At 38.8% G+C, this 26,809-nt stretch overlaps 1 protein-coding gene across 3 annotated transcripts; it reads right to left on the reverse strand.

The window, feature by feature from the left end:
• Nucleotides 1-1,125: 1,125 nt before the first annotated feature.
• PTTG1IP2 (PTTG1IP family member 2) lies at nt 1,126-25,072 on the reverse strand. 3 transcript variants are annotated; one of them, XR_010723210.1, is made up of 8 exons: nt 24,872-25,070; nt 22,737-22,789; nt 20,263-20,371; nt 17,468-17,576; nt 13,888-13,956; nt 9,401-9,447; nt 3,879-3,987; nt 1,126-2,726 (listed from the first exon to the last, which is right to left on the reverse strand). XR_010723210.1 is itself a non-coding variant. In XM_066197840.1 (7 exons), the coding sequence occupies exons 1-7, from the start codon at nt 24,984-24,986 to the stop codon at nt 2,677-2,679; spliced, it is 552 nt and encodes a 183-aa protein (XP_066053937.1). In that variant the 5' UTR covers nt 24,987-25,072; the 3' UTR covers nt 1,126-2,676. The 3 variants fall into 3 exon arrangements, 2 of the variants coding, with proteins under 2 accessions (XP_066053937.1, XP_066053924.1); XM_066197840.1 differs by lacking the exon at nt 3,879-3,987 and having other exon boundaries at nt 24,872-25,072; XM_066197827.1 differs by lacking the exon at nt 3,879-3,987 and having other exon boundaries at nt 13,888-13,953.
• Between the last annotated feature and the right edge of the window lie 1,737 nt (nt 25,073-26,809).

A 26,809-nucleotide genomic window follows, 5' to 3' on the forward strand; every position in this document is an offset into this window, starting at 1 on the left:
GTAAGCCAAAGAAATTGTGACATACAGAAAAGCAGAGGAGGTAATTAATATAATGAAATAAGGGTATTTTCCATCCAATTATTTGCTCCAATGAACACAGAAAAGAAAGGTTAAATAATCTGAAAAGTCTGGGGATTTTGTGAGGATTTTTGCATTTTCCATTAAGCTCTAAGGCTGGTGTCCACAATAGCCTCATTAAATTAATAGCCTTAACAGTGTAAGCAAAAATATACCATATTTGATGTCCAGTTTAACATTTTTTATAAACTACAGACTAAAGGCAAATTTGACCACAGTTGTTACCTTTTTATGTCCACCATTGAGATTTAGGAATGTCAATTCTCCCATTCTCCCACTCCCATTCCCTTTTCTCAAAATATTTTGGTTCTCCAAGTACTTTACCATCTTTGAAATGGTAAGAAAGGTTGTCCCTCCTCCCCTTTTTGACAGACTACACATGACAGCCCTTTGTACATTGTAGCAGGTACTGAAGAAAAATGCTTTTCTATTAAGTCAGGAATGTCACTACTTGGTCCTGAGACAGCAGACAGACCTTCATCATTTTTGCAAAAGTTATCTCCAGGGAAAACCATCAGCATGTTTCATTTCCACACTAGCAGCTCACTCTTATCACAGACCATAATTTTTCTAAGACAGGCATTTGAATAATACTTCAGATTTGACAATGGCTGACAGATAAAGAAACATGAAATTAAACAGTGCCTACTAATAAAGCGCTAAACATGAGTTAAAGAAAAAAGGAAAAAGAAAAAACAGACCAGTATTTCATTAACACAAATTACAATACAGATTCAGAAAGTGGGAAAGCTATTTTTATATAAATTCCTGAGAAACTATACAGAGAAACAGTTTGCAGAGGTAAAGCCAGTAAAAGAACACTCTACCAAAACCAGTGATGTTATTTACTAAACCTAAGCAGAGGCAGGTTCTTTGACACTGCAAGGAATGGTAATTCACATCCTCACCCACAGGCATGATCTAATTCCTGCCACAGATAACCAGAAAATATGCATCTTTTTCCTTCTCCAAAGTCATACTTGGTAACATCTTTTAAACCTAGTTCATTTAAAATGGTATGGAACAATAGAAGTAAACAGAACCATATTCAAGACGTTAAAGAGTTTATTTTAGGAATGTCGACAAAAATAATACAAACATCTTCAATATTGTACATTTATTTAACATTTTAAGACAATAAACAGCAACGGAGGTGATTTAAAGTGTACAGAATACATGGGAATGTACAATCAGACTGCAGGGACCTTTGCTTGTCACATTATAATGGTAAGCTACTAAAAGTGCTCAAGGAAACACCTCTATGAAAATAAAGACAGGAAATAAATCACATTATGGAAAATACCAAAAGAACAATAAAAGGTTAAAAAAAATACTGCCTCATTACTGTACTGGGTCTGGCCATGACTGAGGTAACTTTCTTCACAGCAGCCCTTACGGTGCTGCTTTGCTTTGGATTTGTGGCAAGAATAGTGCTGGTAACACATCAGTGCTTTGGCTTTTGCTGACAATTGCTTGCACAGCATCAAGGTTTCCTTTTTCCCCCATTATGCCTGCTCCAGCAACTAGGCCAGGGGTGAGCAAGAAGCTGGGAGAGGACACAGTTGGCACAGTTGGCCAAAACTGACCCAAACTGACCCCATTCTAGGCTCACCAAGAAAAATGGAGGGGGGATTGGGCAAACCTCTGCTTCTGGGAGGTGGCAATTGCCTTTGCAGAGTTAGTTCCCACTACCCTCCTTTCCTTCACTTACTGTGCCTTTATCTCAACCCTTGGCTGTTCCCATTCTCTCCCACATGCCCCCAAGGGAGGGAGGAAGCAGCTGGGCAGTGACCAAGCTGCTGGCCAGGGTCAGCCCTGGTAAACTGCAGAATCTGGGCAACTTTATACTTTTTTTTTTTTTCAATATACATTCACTTTGCAGAAGAAAGTGTTCACACAGACTGATGTTTCTTAAATTTAGGAACACATAACTATGTTTGTTTCAAGATCGACCTTACTCCTGTTTTGCTAACTGGTTTCTTTTTCACATCAGTACTATATCCAAAGTACGTATTAACACTCCTACAACTGAATTCCATTATTCAAAGACAACTATTCTCCTCTCTGTCAACCTTTACATGTTGCATTCTTGGAAGATCTTTCTCCAGGCAAAAAAAACCCTCCATCCACCACAAGAATGTGCATGATGCATTTTTCATCAACTATTTCTGCTATGTGCAGCTGTGCTTCCATGTTGCTTTTGTTTTTATATAGATATACATATAAAATCTATTTAGGAAGAGAGAGTAACATGAGAACTACTTTAAGTGGCAGTTAAGACTGAACTCAAACACACTATTGCGACTACTAACCATCTAAATTAAGTAATAAAATACAGATTTAGGAGGAGGAAAGATAACCAACAAACCTCAGCGAACATTTCAACAACAAAAACCATTTATAAAAAAATGAGTTCTATACACGTAGGACAGAGAAACATGTTATTTCAGAAAGTCTTTAGCTGCTTTTAGTTTTACAACCGGGAAAAAAACACTTTGAAGAGAAAAAAAAACAAAAGCAAAAGAGCACAAGGCGCAAATGAAAACAAATTGTCTTCTTGGATTCTGGAGTTACAGTTCTTGTGGAAGGTGCTCATCTTTATTCATTCTCAAATCTGCTGTAAGGGTTATCAGAATCCTGCAGAAGACCTGTAAAACAAAATGGGACTACATTTATAATTTTCTTATAACAGAAAAACTGAGTTACTGACTTCAATGCAGTAGGTACTGCATGTAACAAATCCAAAAGGCAATTCTTGCAATAGTTGCTCTGTTACCTAAACACTTAAGAATTATAATAAATTAAATGTGTTCTTAAGCACTCTTCTCAGACGATAATCATGAATAAGTATTTCATTATTTAGCAGGGAGAGAACATTTTTCTATGAAAAATTATCATGGAAAACACATTTCTGATTTGTGAGGTATACCCCAAAAAATGCACTTGTGAGAGTCAAGTTGACAAAAACTGAGTACAGAGATATCTCAAGAAGAAAAGATTCCAAGTGGCCAGTTTATAAATGCAAGTGACTATAAGATCATCATCCTTTTAAAACATAAGATGCTGCTAGTTTGACTTAGTTCTACTTCAATTATATGCAACCACCTGTCATATTCATATTCAGACACAGCTCTTCTGTAACAGGACAATAATCGCTAAGAAAAAATGAAGATCACTTCTTATGTGCACTAAAACCTCCAGGGACCTCAAGAAGAGCATCACTTAATCCAAGCTCCAGTATGTTTCCCTCACAAAGATTCGTAATGACTTTATACTAGAATACTGTCACAGAAAGCACTGCAAAGCCATCCAATTATGCTGAGGCCTGGATATGCAAAGCATCCTCAGTATGGATTAGCTGAGCAACCACTGATCCAGACAGAAATGATTTCAAAGAGAATTGAAACCACACTTTAAACCTGGGATAGGCAGAAGACTGACAATAAAGGAGTCCTGTAAGAGTCCAGAGGCTGACCTTATGTTGTGAAAGGACAAGACACTATTGCTATTTTTTCTGCCAAGATTTTTATACTGATGTCTGACAGGGACTCTTCTCTAGCTCATTTGTCTAGGCATGGAGACAGAACACCATGCAGCTGAGCAACTCCAAATCACAAATGTTCAGATTCACAATAATAAAAAAATTTCTTGTCACTGCCAAACCTTGTAAGAACTCCCCTCAGTCCTTTTCACACCATACCTCTTTTCCACATGTACCTGCACGCAGATACTGAACATTCACTGTTTTATCTGAGAGTCAAAACCTAATGGTGCTGTAGGCAGACTACACTATTGCCTACCTTGTGCAGTTGGTGAGCTTCATTTGAACTGCCAGGTTATTTTAAGATGTCAGTCAAGCAGCACAACTGCTCAGTGCTGATTACTGTATCAGTTACTGCAACTAACCACCTGATAGGGAACAGTAAATATTTGGAATAAGGAATAAATACGAAAAGTCCTATATCACTCAAACAAACAACATTACAAGCAGTCAACTTGTAAAATGTTGATATCAAAACTATCCCTCATATATAACGACCCTTACTTGTCCAAGGAGTAAGCCAGCAACATTTATAAAGCTTCAGCCAGGTAACATGACATATAGTCTATCTGGTGTAGTACCTTGTATCAGAGGTACTATCCATTTCTATATTTTTTTTTGAAAAAGACAGAAGAAAAATTTAAGCATTTGTTTAATAATAATATGCTTAGATGATATAATTGTCAAAAATAATCTACAGTATTTTCAATTTTGAAATTTTTGTATTTTTAAACTTCTAGAAAGTGGTTACCTCTCAAATTATAATCTTACCTTTCATTTGCATTTAAACAAACAGTTGGGATGTCCACTAAGTCTATTCTAGCTGTCAAGTAAACTATACACAATTTAAAAATCCCCTCTTATCCTTGCCCTGCCACTCAACGTTCACTGCCTTCAGGTAACATTCCTGCATTAATTTAACCCCAACTCAAAGAGAGATGTAACATTTATTTTACTCACAGATCATCACCACCCTTTCTCCAGACTTGTTAATCCTTTGGCAGTTAGGATATATGGCTCCTAATATATTTAGTTACCTGAAACACAACTGAGTAGTCCAATTTAAAAAAAATCTGCAGTGCTTCTCTATCTCACCCCTTTGAAATACAGAACACATTTACACAACATTTACCAAAAATCAGCATCAATACTAGAAATTACCACTATTACTACAACTGCCATTGCATAAACTCCCTGCACTCATTAAGTTCCATTTACAAATAAATGTACCTAACTTCAAAAAGCTTTCCACAAAGTGGCAAGAGGTGGTACCATATTACCGGACAAAATGAACATAGCCTGCAGACTTTTCTCTGTAGAGTCTGGCACATGCTTATTATAATTTTTTTGATATTTCATTCAGGACACATACTAAACACTTCACAGTAAAAGTAGCACAGTAAAACACTAGACACTGCTCTTTACAGTTCAAACAACTGAAACCCAATGGAGATTTTCTACATCCAGTAGTGGCAATTTCAAATTAACCAGAGGATTGTATAAGAATCCTGATAAACCTTTCCAATACAATTCTGAGGAGTGAATATACTTTTCCCCTGCCCCAAAACACTCAGCTAAAAGCCATTTTAGAAAACTAATCCTCATTTTTCAAGTGAATGTGTCATTTTTACTCCTCACTGCAAATGCCATTCCCAGTAGTACTTGCTTTAATTTTACTGAATTATGTTTAGGAATGAACAGATCTAATCACCACCAATCAGGCATTAGTATGCCTAACTTAAAAGTACTCTCATCTGTTTCATGACAGAATACTGAAACTAAATAGGCTTTAAGAACTATGGGTCAATCCAGTGCGAATACTACTGGCTCTGACTTCAGAAATTCATCTCCCAGGAAAAAGTGACTCCAAGAGGAATGGCAAGCCCCCCTTCCAAATCAGGATAACCAGGGGTTACAATACCCGATCCACTTTGCTTTCAGCCTTCCTCTCACACCTGCATACAGCATTTAAATTTCTTTTACCCTCAGCATTTTAAGTACATCATAAAATTACATTAAATAAAGAGGAGTGAGACAGCAGCTCATCACTTGCACCAGCTCTTACTGAAGAAGTATCAGGCTCCAATAAGTGGACAAAAACTACTTGGAGATACATACAAAAACAGGGGCATGACAAAAAAGCCTCTGTCAGCTGCCACAGCTGCTCTGCCAGTGCCACTCTGAGGAGCAGGCAGCCCATGCTAATGGGGCAGCAGTCTGGTTCAGCTGAAGCTCTTGTGCTGCCTTGAAGCAGACAGGAGTTGTCTCTTGCCTGTTTCCTGTCTGACATGAGAGCCACTACCCAAGTTGTCATTTACCCTCAGGGGTTCAGAGAAACCAGATGTTTGTATCTTCAGGAGCCTTGTTTGCAATCAAGTCCATTACGTGGCACTGATGAACTTGAATATTGGCACACAGGTCACTTAAAACTTCTTCTATTTACCCTCATTTTGAGGTTAGTATTTGACCAACTTAGCAGTATCTAAGAAACACTCAGAAATTTGAAAAGTATAGTAGTCCAGTATCTTTCATTAGTTTGTATGAAATAATGAAGCATCTTAACAAATATGAAATGACAAAGCAATAGTCAAAAGAAATTAATGGATATGCTCTTTCCAGCATATTCATTTATAGTGTATACTACCTAACTATGCAGGTTCCCAGTCACTGAGATCTGACTCTCATCGCATATTAACACTGCCCAAAAAAAGAATTAACATGTGAAATACTTACAAGAGACTGTGCATAGCTGAAAACAAAAAAAAACAAAACTAGTTTGCTGCATGTCTTCACCCATTATTAAACTTTTCCTCCTTATTTTTAGTTCCTCAGATTAACAGCTATGTTCTTAAAAACTAAACAGCTTTCAGTGTTTAACAGTAAAAGGCTCTCCTGCCTTGCATTCAGAACGCTAAAGAAGGTCAAGGCAAAGTATCTACCTTGAACAGAAGAAACATTTACTGTCATAAACTACTGACTATAAAAACCCATGTCTTACATAAAATAAAAAAGAGAGGATTACATATCATTAAAATAGCTAATCAAAACCTTTGCAGAACTAAAGCAATGAAATGATAATCATTTTGCAAAAATTAAATGAAAAAAATCCTTCTACTAATACTAGCCAAAATCCTCAAATAAATAAATAATAAAGCAGCTTCTCACTAACGCTATACTGAACACACAATAGAAGCAAATGCAGCAGGAATTAAATTGTAGTTCCTTTGTGTACTACACAAGCTGCAAAGTACTCTGAATTCTACTTTAAATTTTTCCTAAGAGTCAACGTATAATTTGTGTAATCATATTGCATTCATATATGTGAACAAATGAAAAATACTATCAAATTGTGCAACAAAGAAACAATTGAAAGTGTGTACTCCTGGTTTCGAAAGCTCTATTGCTTCCAATGCTCCCAAAGGATTGTGGCTAGAGTGACACCTGCAGTGCATTATAAATGTGTAATTACCATTTAAATGGGGCATGGAAAGCTGGGGGATGAAATGGGGAAAGGCATTCCCTTAAAGCCAACCAAATACTGAAATTTTGGCCATCATCATCTTAATTACCATCAGGTTAACAAAGTCATTGTCATTCTGCCACTCATCCATAACTGAGAATCCTCTCTGCAGTGTGTAAGAGTGCAAAACAATCTACTGCCTCTATAATTATTTGCAGCAATTTTTATTAGATTATGTTTAATATGCTAACATCTGTATTTTCCAGACAGTAAAAAATGTGGACAGAATATCCAAGTCTACTCTATGTCTCACCAAATTATTCTGACAATCATTTGTCTGTATATTATCAGAATGCAACCCTTATATTCTACAGCAATTATATTTTTGGATTTCAAAATTTATACATATTTTGTGTTTAATTTTTCCTCAGTTAAATAAATCCTTTAAGGATGTGCTAATTATGTTTATATGAGAGTTAGATTTTTCATGAGATTGCAGGCCTCAAATTGATGTATCTGGTAATATAAATTAATCTTTGCTTAGGCAATACAGCAAACGTGTCAAACTTTATACAGAAGTTTGCTAATAAAGTTTAAGTTTTATAGTTCAATTGCAATTTTGTGCAGGTAAGCTGCAATGTAAAGTGCAGGAAGAAGTATGTCTGACTTCTTACAAGAAGGAACGCCTTCTATTAACACAATGAATGTACAGACTTGTTTCTCACTAATTAATTGATAGTGGAGGCAAAATGACATTAGTTCTCCTATGACTGTGTGCACAGTATAGCTACCAGCAATACTTGATTTATTGAATTTGATGTCTGTATTCCAGAAGCATTGCATTATACAGTTGTAAATTTCAGGGAACTCAAGCACTCCAACAAGATCCAGCAAATCACTCCACAAAGGTCTTAAAGTTAAGCACTGAGCAGACAACTGTCTTCAGTAAAATGTAGGGTCATGCAGAGACAAATGAACTGGTTCCACGAGCAGAACATAACTGAATACAGCTTTCACATCACTGAACCCAGGACTGCAATTCTGCACCCCGGACTTGCATCTTGGCTGCAAAGGTCCACCTGTACTCAGTGCAGCAAGTTATTGTGGGGACACAGCCACTGCCCTAAGCTCTTCACCAGATCTTTCCCAATGATTCAAACTTGCTGAGATTGACTGTGAGGTCTCTTGTAAGGAGCAACAAATACAAAAAGCCTGTGTTATTTTTTGTTGTGCTTGGATTTTGCTTGCTTTTTTTACATCTGGACTATTGTCAACCACTCAAACACCTCTTGAAACTGAACTGTGGTTGAGGTACAGGGTTAATCATCCTATAAAATACCACAGAACAACTTCCATGACTGCTGTTTAACAAAAATTACTTCCAGTTTCTACAACATTCTTTCTCCTGTAGCTCAAGCTTCACGGTGTAGTTTTCCTCCTTCACAGCTCCAGCAAAGATTCATTCTTTTATAAACATTCTCTAGGCAGAGAATTCCCTACAGAGTTTGTCTGTATCACTTCTGCATCAGGCAAAGGGCAGGCTGCAGATTCATGAAGGCATTCCTAGACTCTGCCAATCAGTTTAACAAGAGGATGAAAATTAACAGCTTTGAGTGACTGTTCAGACCCCTAGAAACACCTTCTCTGACATTAGTACAATTTGCATAATAAAAAATGCAGCAGTTTTAGCAAATCTGTCTCTGAATACCCAGTACTATTAACCCTATGAACAAATGCAATGGAAAGTGCAAGCACTGACAGAACTACATATTAAGAGTCTCCTATAAAACACAGCAGGTCCTACAGTCTTGTGATATTCTTCTACAACTGGAAGCTTGCACAGCTCCACTTAAAAACAAAGAAAAAAATATTTTATCGCTACATTAGGTTGCATTCTCTACCCTTGTTTTTCAAGCTTGATTTAAAAGCTCGCTATCTACTAGTCAGTCTCTCCTTCAATAGCCATGACCCCAGCAGCAAAGTTCAAGTAGGTTCATTTATCACATCCAGTAACAAACAAAAAAGCTCCCAAACTCAGTCATCTTACTTAGAAAGAGACAGAATGAACCACTTATTTTAATCAATACATTTAAGAGCCCATCCCAAGCACACTGTCTTCTTGCCCAGTTGGGCAGTCAGTCCAGGAAGAGAACAGGAGCATAAACGTGCTGAGATCAGGTGTCAGAAGACAGGCATCAGCAGAAAACTGGACTTGATTATTTCTGCTGCTCATAAAGCAACTTATTTCTGCTGTGAATTTTAACAATAATTAGGGAAAAGGAATCAACTTAGGCATAGTATCAAAACAAGATGACACATACCATACTTCTTACGTATTTCATCATGCTTCAGTTTTCTTTCATGTTTCCTGCAAGAAAGAAAGGCATCAGAAGAACATTCAGATCCTTTTGAGCCATAAGCAAACTCTAATTACATCCAAAAAGGACAACAGCATTTTTTACATTATCGTTAGTAATTATATTACCATTTTTTTAAATCACACTTAGCAGTTGTATATATATTATCTTTCTATTTACACTTCATCTGTAAGTATCTACATACACTGTATCTATAAGACCATAAATTCTTGCTGAGAGTGTGAACATAAGGTGTATTATAATAAACAATAAGAAATACTTTTCTATACAAAAGTAAAGCACCCACATATATGCACACATTCATACACTGAGGTGTTCATCTATACATAAGAAGCAAGGCACTACACAACACTGGAAGACTCCCTAATGCTTTCCTGCAGGGAGCATCATTGTAAAATTTATCTGTGCACAGAACATACTTCAGAATACTAATTCAATATAATAACTCTAAAAGGATAAAAAGGTGTATTACTATTTTGCTTAAGATGTACAGCAAGTGTAAGTGAAAACTACTGCTTTCTAAAATAAAGCATGGCATCCATGCAGAGAATAAATTAAAATATTGCGCTAAATATAAACTGATTTTTATGTTGTCTGACCATAAGACCATTTTCAAGGCTGTATCTAATATTGTCAAACTTAAATTATTCACATAAAGCTAGTGACTGATGAGTTGATTTCTCCTTCCCTTTTGCAAAGGTGAAGGGGGGAAAAATGAAAGATGTTTAAATGGAAAAAATCCCAACTTTTCTCAGATAGTGTTCCTATACCACAAAGGAAGGATCTATTCTGCTTAGTTTAAAAAACAAGCATAAAAGCTCCGACACAACTGCTTCATGATCCAGGATCTATATACCTTGAGGAAAAGACACAGAATTTGGCAAAAATGTTCCTCAAACAAAAATAAAATAAAATAAAATTTAAAAAAAAAATACACCCTTTGCTACCCCGTCAAAATTCAATTCAGTCAGATAAGTTGTGACTTCTGCCGGATTCCAATTTGCACATATTCTGCAGAAAGCTGTTAAGCACTGACAGCTTAATTCACCAAAGATCCCGTCTGCCCTATGCATATTCCACCTTCCAACAATTCCTACTGCTAATCAGATCCTGTGTGTCCTCAGAAGCAATTATCCTGCTTCCTACTGAGCTGAGGGTTGAACTGGCCGTTTGCAGCAATTGCACTTCTGGAAAAGCATGCAGATAAAGCACAATGAGAAAAACCAAACAAGACAGAGAGACTCAAAACCTTCCACCACTATTTCCCAGAGATGCTCACATCCATCACATCCCTCTGCATTATTAAGCCCAGGCAGCCCAGTAAACAAAGCAACCTGGCCAAAATGCTGTAAGAGGCACTGGAGAGTCAGGGAAATAAAATTCAGGTAGAGGAAGAAAGTCAGGATTGAAGAGAACAGAAAAAACAGGAGACAAATTTACCCACTGAAGGTAACTGACAAAAGGATTTCTGGTTTCTGTGGTACAGAAGAGGAAGATATATGGGGCAAGGGGTCTCAGGAAGAGAATAGAGAAGTTCTGCTTAAAGCAGCCTTCTCCAATATAAAGTTAAATCTTTCTACTGTATAGTTTTCACACGACCTCAAACCAGGTTTGTTACTGGTGGTACTAATGGCATTTCTCCTTTGTTTTGCATATCCTGTCTGAAGTAACGGAGACTCACTGCTGCATTTTCAAAGCTACTGAAACCTCAGTACTTCAACAGTCAGTGTGAATCAGTTCTGAATTCAGAAAGCACCTGCTTAAGAAGGGGATGGTGCAAAATCAAGCTGTGTAGGCTTTAAACCTCAGAAAGTCTTTAGGATACTTCCCTAGGCCATTCAAAACAAACCACCAAACATCTAATTAAGTTTGAAGGGTAAAACCATTAATATCAATAACACATTCAAACACTGACAGGCAGCCACGACTGCATCACTTCACCCATGACTAAATCCTTGCCCAGTAAATAATGCTTAGGTACACATCAACCCAGAAGAACCAGACACAGCTCTGAACAGGCAGTCCCTGAATCAGGCACCCAGAATTACTGCACCACCCACAGCTCACACTATGATCAGCTCAAGTCACTTCAGTCTTCCAAGCTGGTTATCTTAACACTACTGCTGTAGTCTTGACTTCTCATGCAAGCTGTCCCCATTGCTGTAAGGTGAGGAAGTATTTTTCTCAATACTAACAATTCACAGAATAATTTTCCATACTTGGTTCTTCTCGAATAAACTGCCATCCTTTCTTTCCCTGGCCTCTCTCCTTGCTCTCCCTTACCAATACACTATCAATTTATATATGGCACTGGATCTTATTGCTTAGCATTTGTTTATAAACTTCTAAAATAAAAGATTATAAATTATGGAAATCTAGCATGTAATGTATTTGAAGCTGTAAATAATTGAGTGCATAGAAAAAGACTCACTACTCAATGCCATGCTTAAAAAATATTTTTCATGTTAGAGATAATGAAGTCAAATAAAGGACTTAAAGCTATGCAATAAGATACCTGTTTTAAGTCAAAAATTGAACTCTAGACATCCTTTTCTTCATGCCCCTCACTATAAGTGCAAACTCAAACCACCATCAGTAACTTTCAACCCTTTCAGTAAACTGACAGCTAGCCTCAGCCTTGTGTAGACAAGCAGAGAACCAACATAATTACCCTTTTAATTCTAACAGGCATCCTTTAAAGAGACACTGAAGTATCCATAATTAACTGAATTTTAATGCAAACAAATATTAAACTCAAAAAGCTGACTTTTACAGTGTACCTGAAAATACAAAATACTAGGTGCTGCAATCATCTTAAACCTTCCACAAAAAATATTTCCATGGAACACTATGGAACTTGGGCCTCCTTACTTTGTTTTTACCATTCACTAAAGGAATCATGAAATGAAGCTCATGCTAGTCCTGTTCACCTTCCATTGCCAACTGATAGGAACAGCCATATTTGAGTTAGCTGTATCCCACAGAAAAAACCCAAAATGTAATATGACAATAAAAAACCAAAACCAGATAGACACAAGGTCAATGCTATGCCTATTTTCCTCCCATGGTATTTATCTGAACATTTATTCAGCTATTGTCATAAACTATGTGAAAACTTCACAGTAGAAAGGAAGGACTACACAGTACAAGGCAGTGTTTTCCTCTGCAGGTTGCTTGTCAAGAATGGGTTGTTGAGAATATTAATCTGTTCTACAGACTGCTACAAGCAATTCATTCTCCAAAGGTCTTAGAGGAAGCAAGCAGTGGGTAGGGTGAGGTGCTCTAGGTGCTGGAAGTGGCCTACTCCTGGTGTTTTCCCATGACCCCCAGCCACACACACAATAGGTATGCGTGTTTAGAACATGGAAACGCCCCAGGGCTGCTGCTAAGCTCTCTCCTTCAATTAAAACAGTTTCTGTGTCACAGACACAGTCCTGAGACAAGCTGGGAAAGAGTAATGGTGCTCTAAGTAAGGCTACAGCAATCATTCTGGCAGTGCAGTCTGCTCCCAGTGATCCTTGTTCCTAGGCTGAATTCAAGAATGGAATTCTTGAATGGAATTAGCTCTGTGTTGCTAACTGCCTAGTGCAACACCACTTGCTTGGTGTGTGCACAGCACACCTTACACTCCAGAAGCATCAGACTTCCTACAGATTAACTGTACGAAGAATTGAAAGCTGATGCACAAATCACAGTGGAAAGGTTATGGAACACAATCATCCCCTGTTATGCACCTACTCATAAGTCTGCTTTATAACAAACACAGGTAAGTGCTGTCTTAACTGAACAAAGCCACATAATTAAGGATGTACATCTGATCACAAGGCACATGGTTTAGCATACAAAAAATCCATTGATATTCCTCACTGGATCCCTTCTCTTTAGAAAGAAGCAAAAGCATTATAGCAGAAACATCATGTTCATACTAGCACTCGGCCTACTGTGCTGTGACTAGTTATAACTGGATTAACAGGTAAGAAATTCCCCTTTTCTTCTGATCCATTGCAAATATTTGACACAACTTACCTAAGAAACTGTGTGTGAGCATATTTCGTAAGTTGGACACCTATTTCTTACTCTTCCAGGCACATTCAGGTCTGACACTTTCAGCTCACAAATTCAGATGTATATGAAAACAAATTTGCACCTGTTCTCTTCTTGGATAATGTTTGTCATCAACCTTGCCATGATGCACAGAGCACTCATGGTACCCACCACACTGAGCATCAACTTGTTTGCTCTCTGTTCATTTACAGCAATACAGCTCCTAATCAGGTACATCAACCTCACAATAAACCTGAGCTGTAAAAACTGTCATGCCTAACATCACAATGCCTCTTTGTTTAGTACTCCATGCATTTCTTCGAACGGCAGAATACTCCTACATGACCAGGAAGTGTATAGCTATTTATCAAGCTGTCAAGACTTACCTCTGAAGAGACTGTAGTCTTCGTTCCTCTCTCTTCCTAGCCAGCTGCTCCTCTTCTTCATCTAGTCTGCTAAAAAAACAAGGAGGGAAGGAAAGCATAAGAGGAGGAAAAAGTAACTTTACTGCTATCATTATTTAGTTACTGTACTTTCAAAAAGAATTTATAGTCTGACCAGAGATACTACTTCATAGCCATGTAAAATTTCACAGCTGAGCAAGTATAATTGACAACTTTGTGTAATTATCCTTTCACATTTTATAATATCCAAATGCTCTACTCATGTAGTAATATGCCCTTCAGCCTCCACAGGACTATTTACAGCTTCTTAGGAAGAGGAGGCAGACTGTTCCAGAAGCAGGATTCCTAATTGCCCCTTTCCCCATGTGTCACACCCCATTTAAGACTCAGTGTTCTGCACATGCACAGTTAGGTCCATTGTTGTCCTCCGGAAGAAGATTGATGATTCATAAGCCTTTGATGCCAGGACAATTTATCTTTCCAACAACCATTACTATCCAATCTCGAGCTGCCCCCAGGAAATGAGTCTGTTCTGGAATGAGCAAGGATTTACCTGAGTATCAGCTGTGTGATTCTGGGAAATGCTGAACCTACACAGTACATCTGAGCTGTGCCAAGTGCAGATATGCACTACTGAATTCTCTGCTGCACTTTAGCTTTGTGTCCGGCCTTGGAGAAGGCTCAGCATCACTAAACCGTTAGACAGACTCTGTAAGACTTGTAGGACTCTAAAGCAAATATCAAATAGTTTTTCTGTCAGTTTTTCCATGACAGAATTTATGATGCTTCTTCGGGATTAGTAAATGGACAACTGTCATGCTTGCCCAGGTGCTAATCATCTTCCAAAAGTGAATACAGTTCTGAAGATGTCTGAGATTAATATTTACAATATTAATACACCGGAGCCGCATCAACACACATCTGCAGCCACCAACATCTAAGTTAAGCAAGAGTGACATCCAGTGGTTAATTGCAGCATGTCAAATGCTTTAAAACAGAAAATTCAGACACACTCAGCTCTGGAAATATGAACTCAATTCTTTCATGTGCTCAAACAGTCCATATATCTCTCTGAATATTTTAGTTATTTCAATACAAGCCAGTATTTCAGAATCCATGCAATGTTTCAGAAACAAATTTCTTAGTTCCAGCTACTTTACCTAAAGAATTAGAAAAATCTTGGGGGAGCAGGAAACACACACGAAAGGTCACTTTCATTTGAAAACAGTGTTAGACCCTTTTGGAAAACTAATCAATTCTCCACAGCAGCACGTCTGGCATGACTAGGAGCTCCCACTCTTGGGCACGCTCCTGTAAAACAGCTTTACTGGAGACCCCATTCTTATAACTGTGCAATAATCTTCAAAATTTGTGTTGCAAAATATGAAAGCATCAAATAAATAAAATGTTGCTATGTGATTCAGAAAATACATTTCTTCCCTGTAATTAAACAGCATTAAGTGTCTTCTGATATCTGGATACTTTGAATGAATTGCTCTTCCAAATTCATAGTTTGATATTATACAAATAAAAACATGGTGGATAACAGAAGTTCATGAAAGTCTATTTAGTAGAGTTTCATGAGTAATAGCTGTTCATTAAACTGTCACAAGCACATGGAACCAGACTCTTAGAAGTCAAAAACGCAGGATAAAAATGAAAACTATGCACCAATATTCCCAGAATTCCTGTGGTAAGATGGACACGGATGAGCCAACTACATTACTGACGTGGGGTTTCATGCACTTAAATATTCTCTGTGTTCAAAGAAAAGGTAAGTTCAGGCTTCTCAAACACTTATACACCACAGCTTAAGAATTCCCAAAAGAAACACTGATACTTCTGCAAAACAAGGTTTCACCTCAGATCTCAGATGATACATAAACAATAAAGAGTCAGTTAAACAGATCTGGTACTACATTTCCACAACCTTTCCTTCTGCCCATTCATGGAAAAAAAAAAGGGTCTTTTGTGGAAAATGAGTCCCCAAAACTAAGGAAGAAGAGAGCAGAAGAATTCTAGCTGAGAATCAGTGGGCTTAAAGCCAATAATGTACCAGGCTTCAGTTAATAACACATTCTGACTTCTCCTGAAATAAGCTGTACCTCAGATTGACAAGGCCTATAAATCCTCTAAGGGTCACAAGATGAAGCTTGACACCTTTGGAGTCTTGGCATAAGATGACTCTCAACTAACCCTCTATTTTTAGAATTAGATGTTACAGTACTGATTGACAACTTAGCTACTAAAACTGAAGTCTGGCACAAATCTCTCTTTTCACGGGATTCAAGCTTTATTTGCTGACATGTAAGCCACAGGGGCCTACTCAGTTGTTCTGCAGAGGATGCTGGCAGATCTTATATAAGATCTAAACCTGTTCTTTACATCTTCAGGGCTTATCAGCACAAGGCTAAGGAGTATTCATTTTTGCACTAGGGCAGATTTGGTATACCAACCCACCAACAGAACAGGTACATGCTTCTTCCTCAGGGAAGAAAGAAAGGATATGAGATGTTATTTACAATTACTCTCACACTCCTTTAAAGCCACACGTACCATATTTCTCTGGCTTTAAGGTCAGCACTAAACAATGTACAGTTGCATAAATTCTTTCAAAAAAAAAAACCCAAAACCAAATCTCAAACAGGAACAATGAGTCAAAGGTACTTAAAAAGTATAGAAATCATTTCAGACCAAGAAATAAGGTCCCCATTTTATTCATACAGGAACTAGTGAAGGACAAAAAGAACAGAGCTAGCTGAAACTACACTATCCAGAAAGCTTTAAAACCTGAGTGATAAAGGCAAGCATGTTGTGCTGTCCCACTTCACATCACAGCACTGATGTACCTATTTTACCTACTCATCAACTACTTTTAGGAATATTAGCTACTTAAAGAAGCCAGTTTAAAAACAAATTACAAGTTCCCCAAGACATCAAGAACATTTAATTTTTGCAGTATTACTTTCCTTGAAAATAAGCAAATCATTCTTAGTTTCTTAGAGCAAAGAGGCATTATCTTGCATTTAGAATATCTTTTTGAATTGGCAATGAGAGCTAATCCCTCAGATACTGACTGCTGACAGATTCTAGAGCAACTCTAATAGATGTGTGTACAAGTGCTATATACGACATTGTTACTCAGTTACCTGTTACTCACCTGGTCCCTTTTTGCTGTACCATGAGCTTGCCTTGAAAGAAATTATTTATACCATTATCACAAGAAGCAAAGATTTATTTGGTCATTAAAAGATTTCACGTCAAATGTTAATAAGAGAGCATAGAATGTACAAGTGTAAAGCAGTAACTTACCTGAAGTTAGACACAACATACTATTATCACTAGAAAAATCACTTCCATGGCATTCCAGCATCATTTCCAGTGTCACACTACCTGTCACTAAATATCTCTTATCTTGTTGTCTTTCTCAAACAAATAAAGCCAAGTGACCAAAACTGCTTCCAAATGAAAACATTCTTAGTATACTGGAGAGTAGAAGTGGTAGGTAGAGAGGGAAGCCCAGGACCCAGTGTGAGCAAAGGAAACAAATGCATGTGTTTACCTCCTGGAACGCCTTCTGCAGTAACAGCAGTAACAGCAACACACTGTTACGGACACCAGAATGAGTCCAGCTACCACAGCCATGGCAATAATTAAAGCCTCAAAGTTTACTGAAAAACATGAATGTATTCAACTTGTTAGACTCCATCAGCAACATTTATCTTTCTGATAATTCTTCCCTCCCTTCCCAGATACTTTTTTATCCCTGTATGAAAAAAACTTCACATGATTCATTTTAACTACTCCAGATAAAATGCAGTAAACCACATTCAAACTTTGCTATAATGCATAATCTACACTGAATAGACATCAAGTAAAACCACATTTCTCATTTTGTTACTTCCCTACAAGTTACAAACAATTAAATATACTTCATCTAGTAAAGCAAAAATTTTTTAAAAATTTGTTTTAAACAAAATTTAGTTTTTTTGAAAGTATAGTACTTAATTGAAGCAAAAAAGATTTTTTGAACCTATTAAAGTGCAGGAAAAGACTGTCAAGTTTTCAGCCTACATTCCTGGCACCATTACCTATTTCATCTGCTTACTATTCAGGGAAACACCCAATACAATTAAGCTACTTTGTACTACACAGCTCTTCACTTCACTCTGGTTAATAATCTGTCAACACATGTTATTCATATAAAATTGTAACTGGAAGCAAGTCATTTGTTTTTGACTTTGAAAGCTGCACTAATCACCTTCATTTTCAGAAATGGTGAACAACATTCATCTCTTAATTTTATTTGCTCAAAGGAAAAAAAAACCATCACCACCACCTTCACAAGTTAATTAATTTTCCTGCTGTGTTTGTAGGGGACAATCTCAGTAAGATCATATAACCTCATGGTATGTTGCTGCTGTAATTTGTAAAAAATCCATTAGGGAAATGCATTTTGAGGGTGTTTTTGTTCTTGTTGTTTTGGTTTGGGCTTTTTTTTGACCTCTTTTTTTTCTGAGAATGTGCTCCATTATGAAGTTTTCATTCTGTGTTTAAGTTACAGTCAACCTAGAAACACAGATTGCATACAAGATAGAAGCCATTTCCACAGCAGCAGTAAACCGTCAAGACCACCTTTAGTATCAGCAGAAAAGGACACGTGTTTCTCTACTTGGTGTGTTTGAGAGTGTTAACTTATTTCATAGCAGCTCATTTGATGCTGTGTTTTGGATTTCTGGCTCAAACATGCTGGTAACACACCAATGTTTCAGCTGTTGTTGAACTGGCTTGAAGAGCACCAAAATATTTTCCCACCTCCCCCTGCCCCCTTCCCTCTGCTCCCCCCAGTGAGAAGGGCTGGACACAGGCAAGAGACTGGGAGAGGTCAGGAGGGGATGCTGACAGAACACTCGACCCAAACTAGCCACCAGATAATGTGGTCAGGGAAAAAATCTGAGGTGAAGGAAAGAGTGTAACTGGCTTCCAAGGGGAAAGCCAATTCCAATGGGAATTTATCGTTTGGGGACTGACTCAGCATCAGTCCGCCTCTGGGCGTGTTTAAAAAAATTGCCTTTCTTCCTCTTTTTCCTTCCCTTTTTAAACCATCTTTATCTCAGTCAAGGAGGTTTTCTGCTCTTGCTCCTTTTTCTTCCTCCATCCGACTGGGGTCATGGGAGGAGGGAGGACACAAGCAGCTGTGTGAGTACTAAGCTACTGTCAGGAGTCAACACTCCACACTTTAAGAAAAAAAAAATCTGCTAAACATTTCATAATAAGAGCCTTTACTACAACACTGCAAGCCCAGTTTTCCTAAAAGTGAGCTTTATCACTGAAATTATATTCTTATCACACTCTGAAAAACTCCAACAAAAGTCTAAGCATAAATGCCTGTTCTCAGAAAACAAAGCATAAAGCCCTTCTGTAAGAATATAGAATTGATGAAGGTCACCTGTACTTTTTAAATCTAGTCACTCTGCAGCAGTCATTAAGTGGTAGTGTTCAGAAACCTGCATGTTCCACTTTAACAGCAATCTACTTCTGTTACCCTAGTCTAGGCTACTGCAAAATCCCTCTGAGCTAAGCATGATAACTTTCTTCAGTCAACACAGTCCCTGATAGTCCACCTCCATTCGTTTTTGTCCTTTAGCCTACTGGTGTCCATGCACAAACACACAGAAAGCAGCAAGCCTTTGCTCTGCTGGACTGAAGCTGTACTCTTGTTTCATACAAGAAGCTTTCCAATGCCTTAGGTGTTCTCTGTTCCAGTCTAGTCTCATTTTAGATCTGCACACATTATTACAAAAACAGCTCCAAATATTTCACCCTGATGGCAGCACATGCTTAGTCCTGTATTCTGTAGTAAAACATGCAAAGCAAGTGGAAATTGAAGAACAATTACATGATGTAATTGCAGTGGCACCACGGACGTTCTTTTTAAACCTTATCTACATTGCCTGTGGTACCCATCGATTACACTGTTATTTCAGTTATTTAATCAAAAATAGTGTTCAAGAACTTCTGTGTGAGTCTATTCCTGTGGTATTGGTTCACTGCTGCCACTGGAATGTAACAGAACTGTGGATCTAGACAAATCATCCAACACTTTCAGAAATTTAAAAGAAGATAAAGATGTTTTAAAGCCATGGCATCAGCATACCTACACTGGCTATTCACACAGAAACCTTAACAATGGCTGTTCCTAAGTTCAGAAGATCAGAGCTATGTCTCAAAATCATAACCACTGCCTCCTTGCCCCTGCCCTCCAAATAAATTATCAGGAAACAGCACCAGCAAGCTGTCTTACTTTAATCATACTCACAAATCATTCTCTACAGCAAAAGTAAAATTAGTACCTACTCCAGCAAACTCCCCATCGAGCATTTGAGAGGGAACACAATGAAGATGGTGGAAGAATACTTCTTACAGGGTAATCAATACATGTCTTGTTGGTGTAACACCAAAGGCACTGTGCAAAAGAAACAAGAAAAAACCCAAATTACTAATCTCCAAAAACAGTTAACAATTTAGTGCATCTCTCCAAAGACAGATTTCTTATGTGAATGTAATACTGGAGAAATGGGAAGTGCTTTGTCTTATAAAGCCTACAGAAGTCCTTGTACAATTTCTCAGTAAAACCTAAACTGAATGGTGAATAAGAACATTTTGTACTTACAAGTAACACTAGCCTGAAAATATCTGGGAACATATTGAGGTACTCTGCATACCTGAGGGTAAAATGGCTTTGGGTTTAAAAATACTGGAATTAACAAATAAGAAATACAAAATCAGACTGCCAACTGTTCAGAATTTTAAAACACCTCGTATCTTTAAGGAATAAAAATACACCTATAACCTTACTTCAGCCCTGCATCTGGTTATCAACAGAAATAAAACAGTAAAGAATCCTTGTAAGTCTACAGGACCTTTTGCTGCAAGGTAATGCAGCCTCATCCAGTCTGAGTTGCAAAGTACCCTGTGTACCTTAATTGCACATACTTACATATCCAGATATTTTCAAAATTTGAGGTTTCAATGTGTATTATAGTTAAAACTCCAGCACAACATTTCTGCTTTTCAAATCATCACTAAGCATCAAGCTTAGGTTTTGGTTTTCATCTGTTAAAATACTTATTCAGAAGTCATTTACCACACAAGTCAAACAGTGGAATAGTTTTGAATAATGGCAGTAGGAATCTTTAACAGAACATGGTTTTTTTAGGATTCGTTATAAAAAGAGTTCAGCCAGGAACTATGCTTTATCTAACAGTACTATCAAGAACATCTCTGTCATACATCCTCAATTACACAAAGTCTGTTGTTATCTTGCTCTTAACGGATTACAAAACGTTAAAAAAAAGGAAACAATTTGTAGCAGATTCTGCTTTCTTGGAAAGTGTGGATACAAGAAGAATGTATTACCGTTTTGTAGTCGCTAGACTGTACAAGCTAAACATACCCATAAGGACACATCAACAAAAAAACCTAAGAAAGTAGAATTCACTTGGCAAAAACGGTGCCCTTTTAATCATGGATGTTAGATGACAATATGCTTTTTTTGGTTCAAATGTTTAATAAGAATTAACAGCTGGAAAATAACAACTAATAGGGGGCATAATAAAAGTCACTGTTAAACTCTGAACATAATGTTGACCCTGTTTTGAGTAGGAAGCTTGATTAGGTGGCTCATGAGGTCTCTCCTAATCCAAATGACTGTACACTGTTGGTGACAACTGGGAGCCCAGAAAAGGCACTGTATCATTCTGATGGAAACTCCTACATCTAACTACTGAAAATGTGTCTAATCCAAAAGGCAACACCTGACAAAGTCACATTAGAAGCAAAGTCTAACTTGACACAGTTACTGGCTGGAGCAGGGGCTGAAGTACAAGAACATATTTCAATTGACTCATTCCCAATGATAAGAGAATCTGACAATACATAATCATCAATATAATTCAATTAACATTTTTCCCTTAAAGCAAAAATATGCATAAGTCAAGCAGGTAAGTTCAGATATTTCTCAATCTTCCCTGGTGAAAATATTTTCCAGTAATGGAAAACTTACACGCAACTTTAAGACTCCTGAAATGTTTCTTTTCAGTGACATCTTAAGTTTGAATCTGAAATAATCTCTACTTCTGCTCTGCAGGGACTAATGCCTTTTGCATACTTATCATAATCCTTATTGTAGAGCTAAAGAAGTTTTCAGCAAAGAAGAGAGAAACAAATTCTAACATTTAAATGTCTGCCTCATTGCAATCTCATTGGAAATCTAAACACTTTGCTACCAGCAGTGGCTTAGCCTGGCAGTCTCAAGCACACACAGTCTGACGTGGTCAATGGAGGGATCTGCACACTCTGCCTCAGTTACAGCCACTTCTTGGGGCATCTAAAGAGAAAGGCACTTCCAGTTAATTTGCATTAATTTCCCAGTTTTTCTAACACAACAGAAGAAAAGCAAGGCATTTCAACTGCCTAAGACTGAGTTTATTAGACGGACATTTAACTAAGTGCTACCCACAAGCTGAGGATGAGTCTGAGCAGCAACATCAACTTGCTCAGCTGAGCAGTCCAAGCCCTGAGCACACACTGACACTGGATTCCACCTGTCCTCTCCAGACAAAGCACAGAAACACCCTGAGTGACCAAACCATGGAGCAACTCTGGCAAAGTGAGAGAACACTGACATCCCATGAGATGCTATTGACATCCATCAACAGCAGTTGACTCTATCATTTAAATAAGAAACAAACAGACAAAGAAAGCTGAACAATTTGATTTCATATTAAGTGGAAACTCCTGTCAATCAAAAGAGATGGTAAAAATCTTACCGAAACATTTTTTAGACATTCTTCACAGGACTTCTGGGAAAATGCTGAACATGCTAAAAAAACAAACAAAACCAAATTATACAGAGATTATATTTAGTTTTCTATTTACAGAGATTTATATTTATTTTTATTCCATAAGGTCAAGCATTTATCATAGTATTTAGCTTTTTTTTTTTCTAATCCTAGATACCAGCAATAATTTTGACTGAAGTAATGAAATCTCAGTAATTCCATACCAAGAGAACTGCAACAAACAGAGATAAAAACCATTTAAGTTCAACCTTAGACACAGAGAAACAATTCCAGCTTACCTTTAACCTCAGTTTGTTTTCTCTAAGGACAACAACAGAAGATGTAACCCAAGAGTCTCTTGGCATCTCTGCTAAAAATTCTAGAACTTACACACTTCAATTTAGGGAACATTCCAAATTGCGTAGCTTTGGAAGCTTTGCAAAAGGTGACCCTTGCTTAGGATTTCTCCCCTTCCATAGGTATTAACTTTTTTCTGGCAGAAAAGAGCTTTTAAAAGATAAAGCTCTCCCAATAATATGATTTTAAATAGCAATAAAAAACACTGCCAAATATAGGACACAAAGTTACTATGCAAGAAATCAACAAGAGCTTTAACAGAAGCTTGACATGCCAAGTGATGCATTTTCTCTGAATTTAAAAAAACCTCACACAGTTGCTGGTGTTCACATTCACTTTTTTTAGAAGTACCCCATGTTTATCATCTTAAGACCAGTATTTTTTTATCCATAACTCTGACATAATTTGCTGCCCACAGAAACACATACATGCCTTAGTCTTGACCTAGATGAACTACATGAAAGATGAGGGGAAATCCCCTTTCCTAGTCTGAACCTAGATTTTTCTACCAGTAATTGTAATTCCTATGATAATTTTTTACACCAGTAAATGAAACAAATTTATTCTTATTTCAGCATATCACAAATAAAAATGGAAACGATCTCCAAATGGAGCATTATGTACAAGCAGTTGCCAATTTGAGCTAGAGTTACTTGCTTGTGAAACAACTACAGATTTCAATATTTTCTTTCTATAATTCAATATTAAATATTTCTGGTACTAATTCTTAACATTAAATGCATTTTATGTACCAGTATATTTATCTTTAATTAATATATTCATATAGAAAAACCCCTTACCAGTTTATCCCACACCAATTTAATTGTTACAAGTACCAATTAACAGCCTTACACCAATTCGTAAAAAAACAACGTGAGGAGCAGGTTCAGAAGCTGTTCAGTTTATACTTAAAAATTTTCAAATGGGATTTTTCAACATGGAGTATCACCATGCTTATTATAAAAATACTTCATTACTTTTTCAATGTGAGATTTAAAACACCCAAACAAACAAGCTTTCTGAACATGAATTAGCAAGGCTAATTAGCTTCAAGTTAGCTGTCTCAAAAAACTGGAGGCTCCCTTTTCAAGTATAAACCCTTCCCTAAAGGAAATGAAACATCTCTAGCTGGGATCTAGACACACCTGTCAAGGTGCACTTGAGATACCCAAATTTGATGCCAGCCAACCTGACCTGCACCTTTGTGGTCACATCTTTTAGTGGCAACTAAACCTGAGGCCGAGCTTCACCAACCGCCTGCCAAAAGCGGCGAAGAGATAAATGATTCCAACACAACAGGGAGGGACGAGCATCTCCGTCAGCTTCTCCTGAGCCACACTCCGCACCATCACCCAGGACTGAGCACACCCTGACGACTGTGTACTCTAAGATAACCCTGCCTGAGCAAGGGACGTTGGACCAGGAGGCCGCTGCGGTCCCTTCTGCATGTTCTTCTGTCCCTCCGGACACGGCCGCGGCCCCGCAGGCCGGCCAAGCCCAGCGCCACCAGCCCGTCCTTGTGCCGGGAGCGGGCTGTTCCCTCCCGGCCCACGGCGGGACACCACCACGGCAAGCCCCGAGCTCTCCGCAACTCTCCTGAAGGCGTTTCGGGCGCCGCTGGGCCCTTGCAGGCCTCGGGGCGAGCCTGAGCCCGTGTCCGCCGCCGTGCCCCTCTGCCCGGCTCGGGGCCGAGCGCGGATCCCGGCCAGGCCCGCCCGGGGAGGCCGCCCGGGGAAGCAAAAGGAGCGACGCCCGCCCCTCCTTACCCTGCGCCGGCGCCGGCGGAACCGTGGTGCGGATCTGCTCCAGCCCCGCCACGGCGCGGCCCCACAGCAGCGCCAGGCCCTGCAGCCAGAACGGCCACCGCCGCGCCGCCTCCATGGCCGGGGCCGCACCGCACCGACCCCGCTCGCTCCGGGACCGGCCCCGCGCAGGCGCCGCCAGCCCCGGGCGGGGCGGGCTCGGGGCGGGGCCGCGGCCCTGAGGGAGCGGGCGGGAGCGGGACCCGGGCCGGGCTCGCCTTCCGTGCTCCCGGGCCCGGCGGTGACGGGCGGGGCGGGGCTGCCGCCTATCCAGAGGCTCTGTAGGCGGGATCTGATACACGCGGGGCCTTTTCCTCTCCCTTCCTCGTTTGATGTGACACCCTTTATCTCTTCATTTGCGGTGTGAACTTGCTGGTGCCTGTGAGGGCATGGAGGTGGCGAGGATCCCGTGCCTTGGCTCCTGCTTCCTCGTTTGATTCCTTAGGGAGGATACCCAGCAAGCTGCCAGAGCCAGCGGAGACAGTAAAGACATCCCCAGGCCAGGGCTGGCCAGAGAAGTTAATAAAGAGACTTGCCATTTTTTAAGAGATCTCTTAATGAATTAAGAGATCTCTTAACAAAGAGATTAATAAAGAAAACTTGCCATGACCTTCCCATTGCACGGTGACCCACCTCTCAGGGCCTTGGGGAAGAATTTAGCACCCTTTCAAGTGCCCAGGGATATAGAGGCCACCCAGATAAATCTGCGAGATACAACACAGGAACAAAAGAAAGAGCCCAAACCCTCTAAGATGGCAGCGTAAGGACACACAAGACATTTTGGGCATCTCAATCAATGGCCCTAGCTAGCTGTGCATAGGCACCAAATCGAGTCCTTAATGGCCAATGAAGTGACCTGCCCGGCTGTGACAGCCAGCCTTGCTTTAGTTAAACAATCCTACTGCTGAACTTCATTAGCTTCTCTGTGCTCCGGAATGGGAAGTTTGATATTTGGCAATTAATAGCTGAAATACTGGTGTAGGTTTTGCTAGTGCTCAAAGATTCTGCTTCAAGCAGGAAGCAAACGCTCCTTCCAAGTACGGCGTTGTTCAGTCAGTAGTGGCTCCAGCTGCTTGTGACCTCCCTTCTCAAACACTCCTCCTTCTATTTGGACTGTTTTTATTACTCTTGTGTAATAAGGCCATTGTTACTATAGAAAATATTGCAATTGGTTTGTGGACATAGGGACAACAGATCTGGGCTGTTTGAGAGGCTTTTGTAAATACACTTAAGCCTTAACAAGAAATGAGAGGAATGTTTTTTCACAGTGCTTGACCTTACCATCCTATCTATTTTTAGATACCTGATTCACCTCGTCTCAGAGATTAATCTCCCTAAAATCCTTCATAGTGAGAGATGAGTAGCTCCAGGAAAAAATTCAGAGGGAATTAGGATAACTGTAGTATCTCTGGTGGCTTAGGCCAATGTGTAAAATTGAAGAGATCAAACCCAAGTAAGGTATCCTTACCTTAAATTTTCAACCTGTGCATTAAAAAGTTGTTTACATTTAATTTTGTCTGTTATCTTCAGATTTTTGCCAGCAGTACTAGAATCCCTGCTTCTTGGTTTTCAAGGATAATAGAAAAATAAAACCAAAGTGTGGGTATACAGTCCATGTGGAGACAAAGATTTTTTTCTTTTTTAACCTGAAGTTAAATGTAGGAAAATATTATTATGACTTCAGTGTGCTTCAGCTGGCAGAATCCTTGAATGGTTTGGGTTGGAAGGAGCCTTTAAAGGTCATCTAGTTCCACTCCTCTGCAATGAGCAGGGACATCTGAAGACCAGGTTTTACCATGTGTTCAAGTCTATAAATCTTTATGCTCTGAAAAACTTCTTGTTTCTTGAAGTCACTTGGAATGGGCTCTTGGGATAGCATAGAGACACAAGAGACAGACAGAG

The sequence above is a fragment of the Chamaea fasciata genome, unplaced genomic scaffold (assembly GCF_029207755.1).
Source record: "Chamaea fasciata isolate MVZ Bird 193981 ecotype frontalis unplaced genomic scaffold, bChaFas1.0.hap1 SCAF_1, whole genome shotgun sequence".
Taxonomy (NCBI): domain Eukaryota; kingdom Metazoa; phylum Chordata; class Aves; order Passeriformes; family Sylviidae; genus Chamaea; species Chamaea fasciata.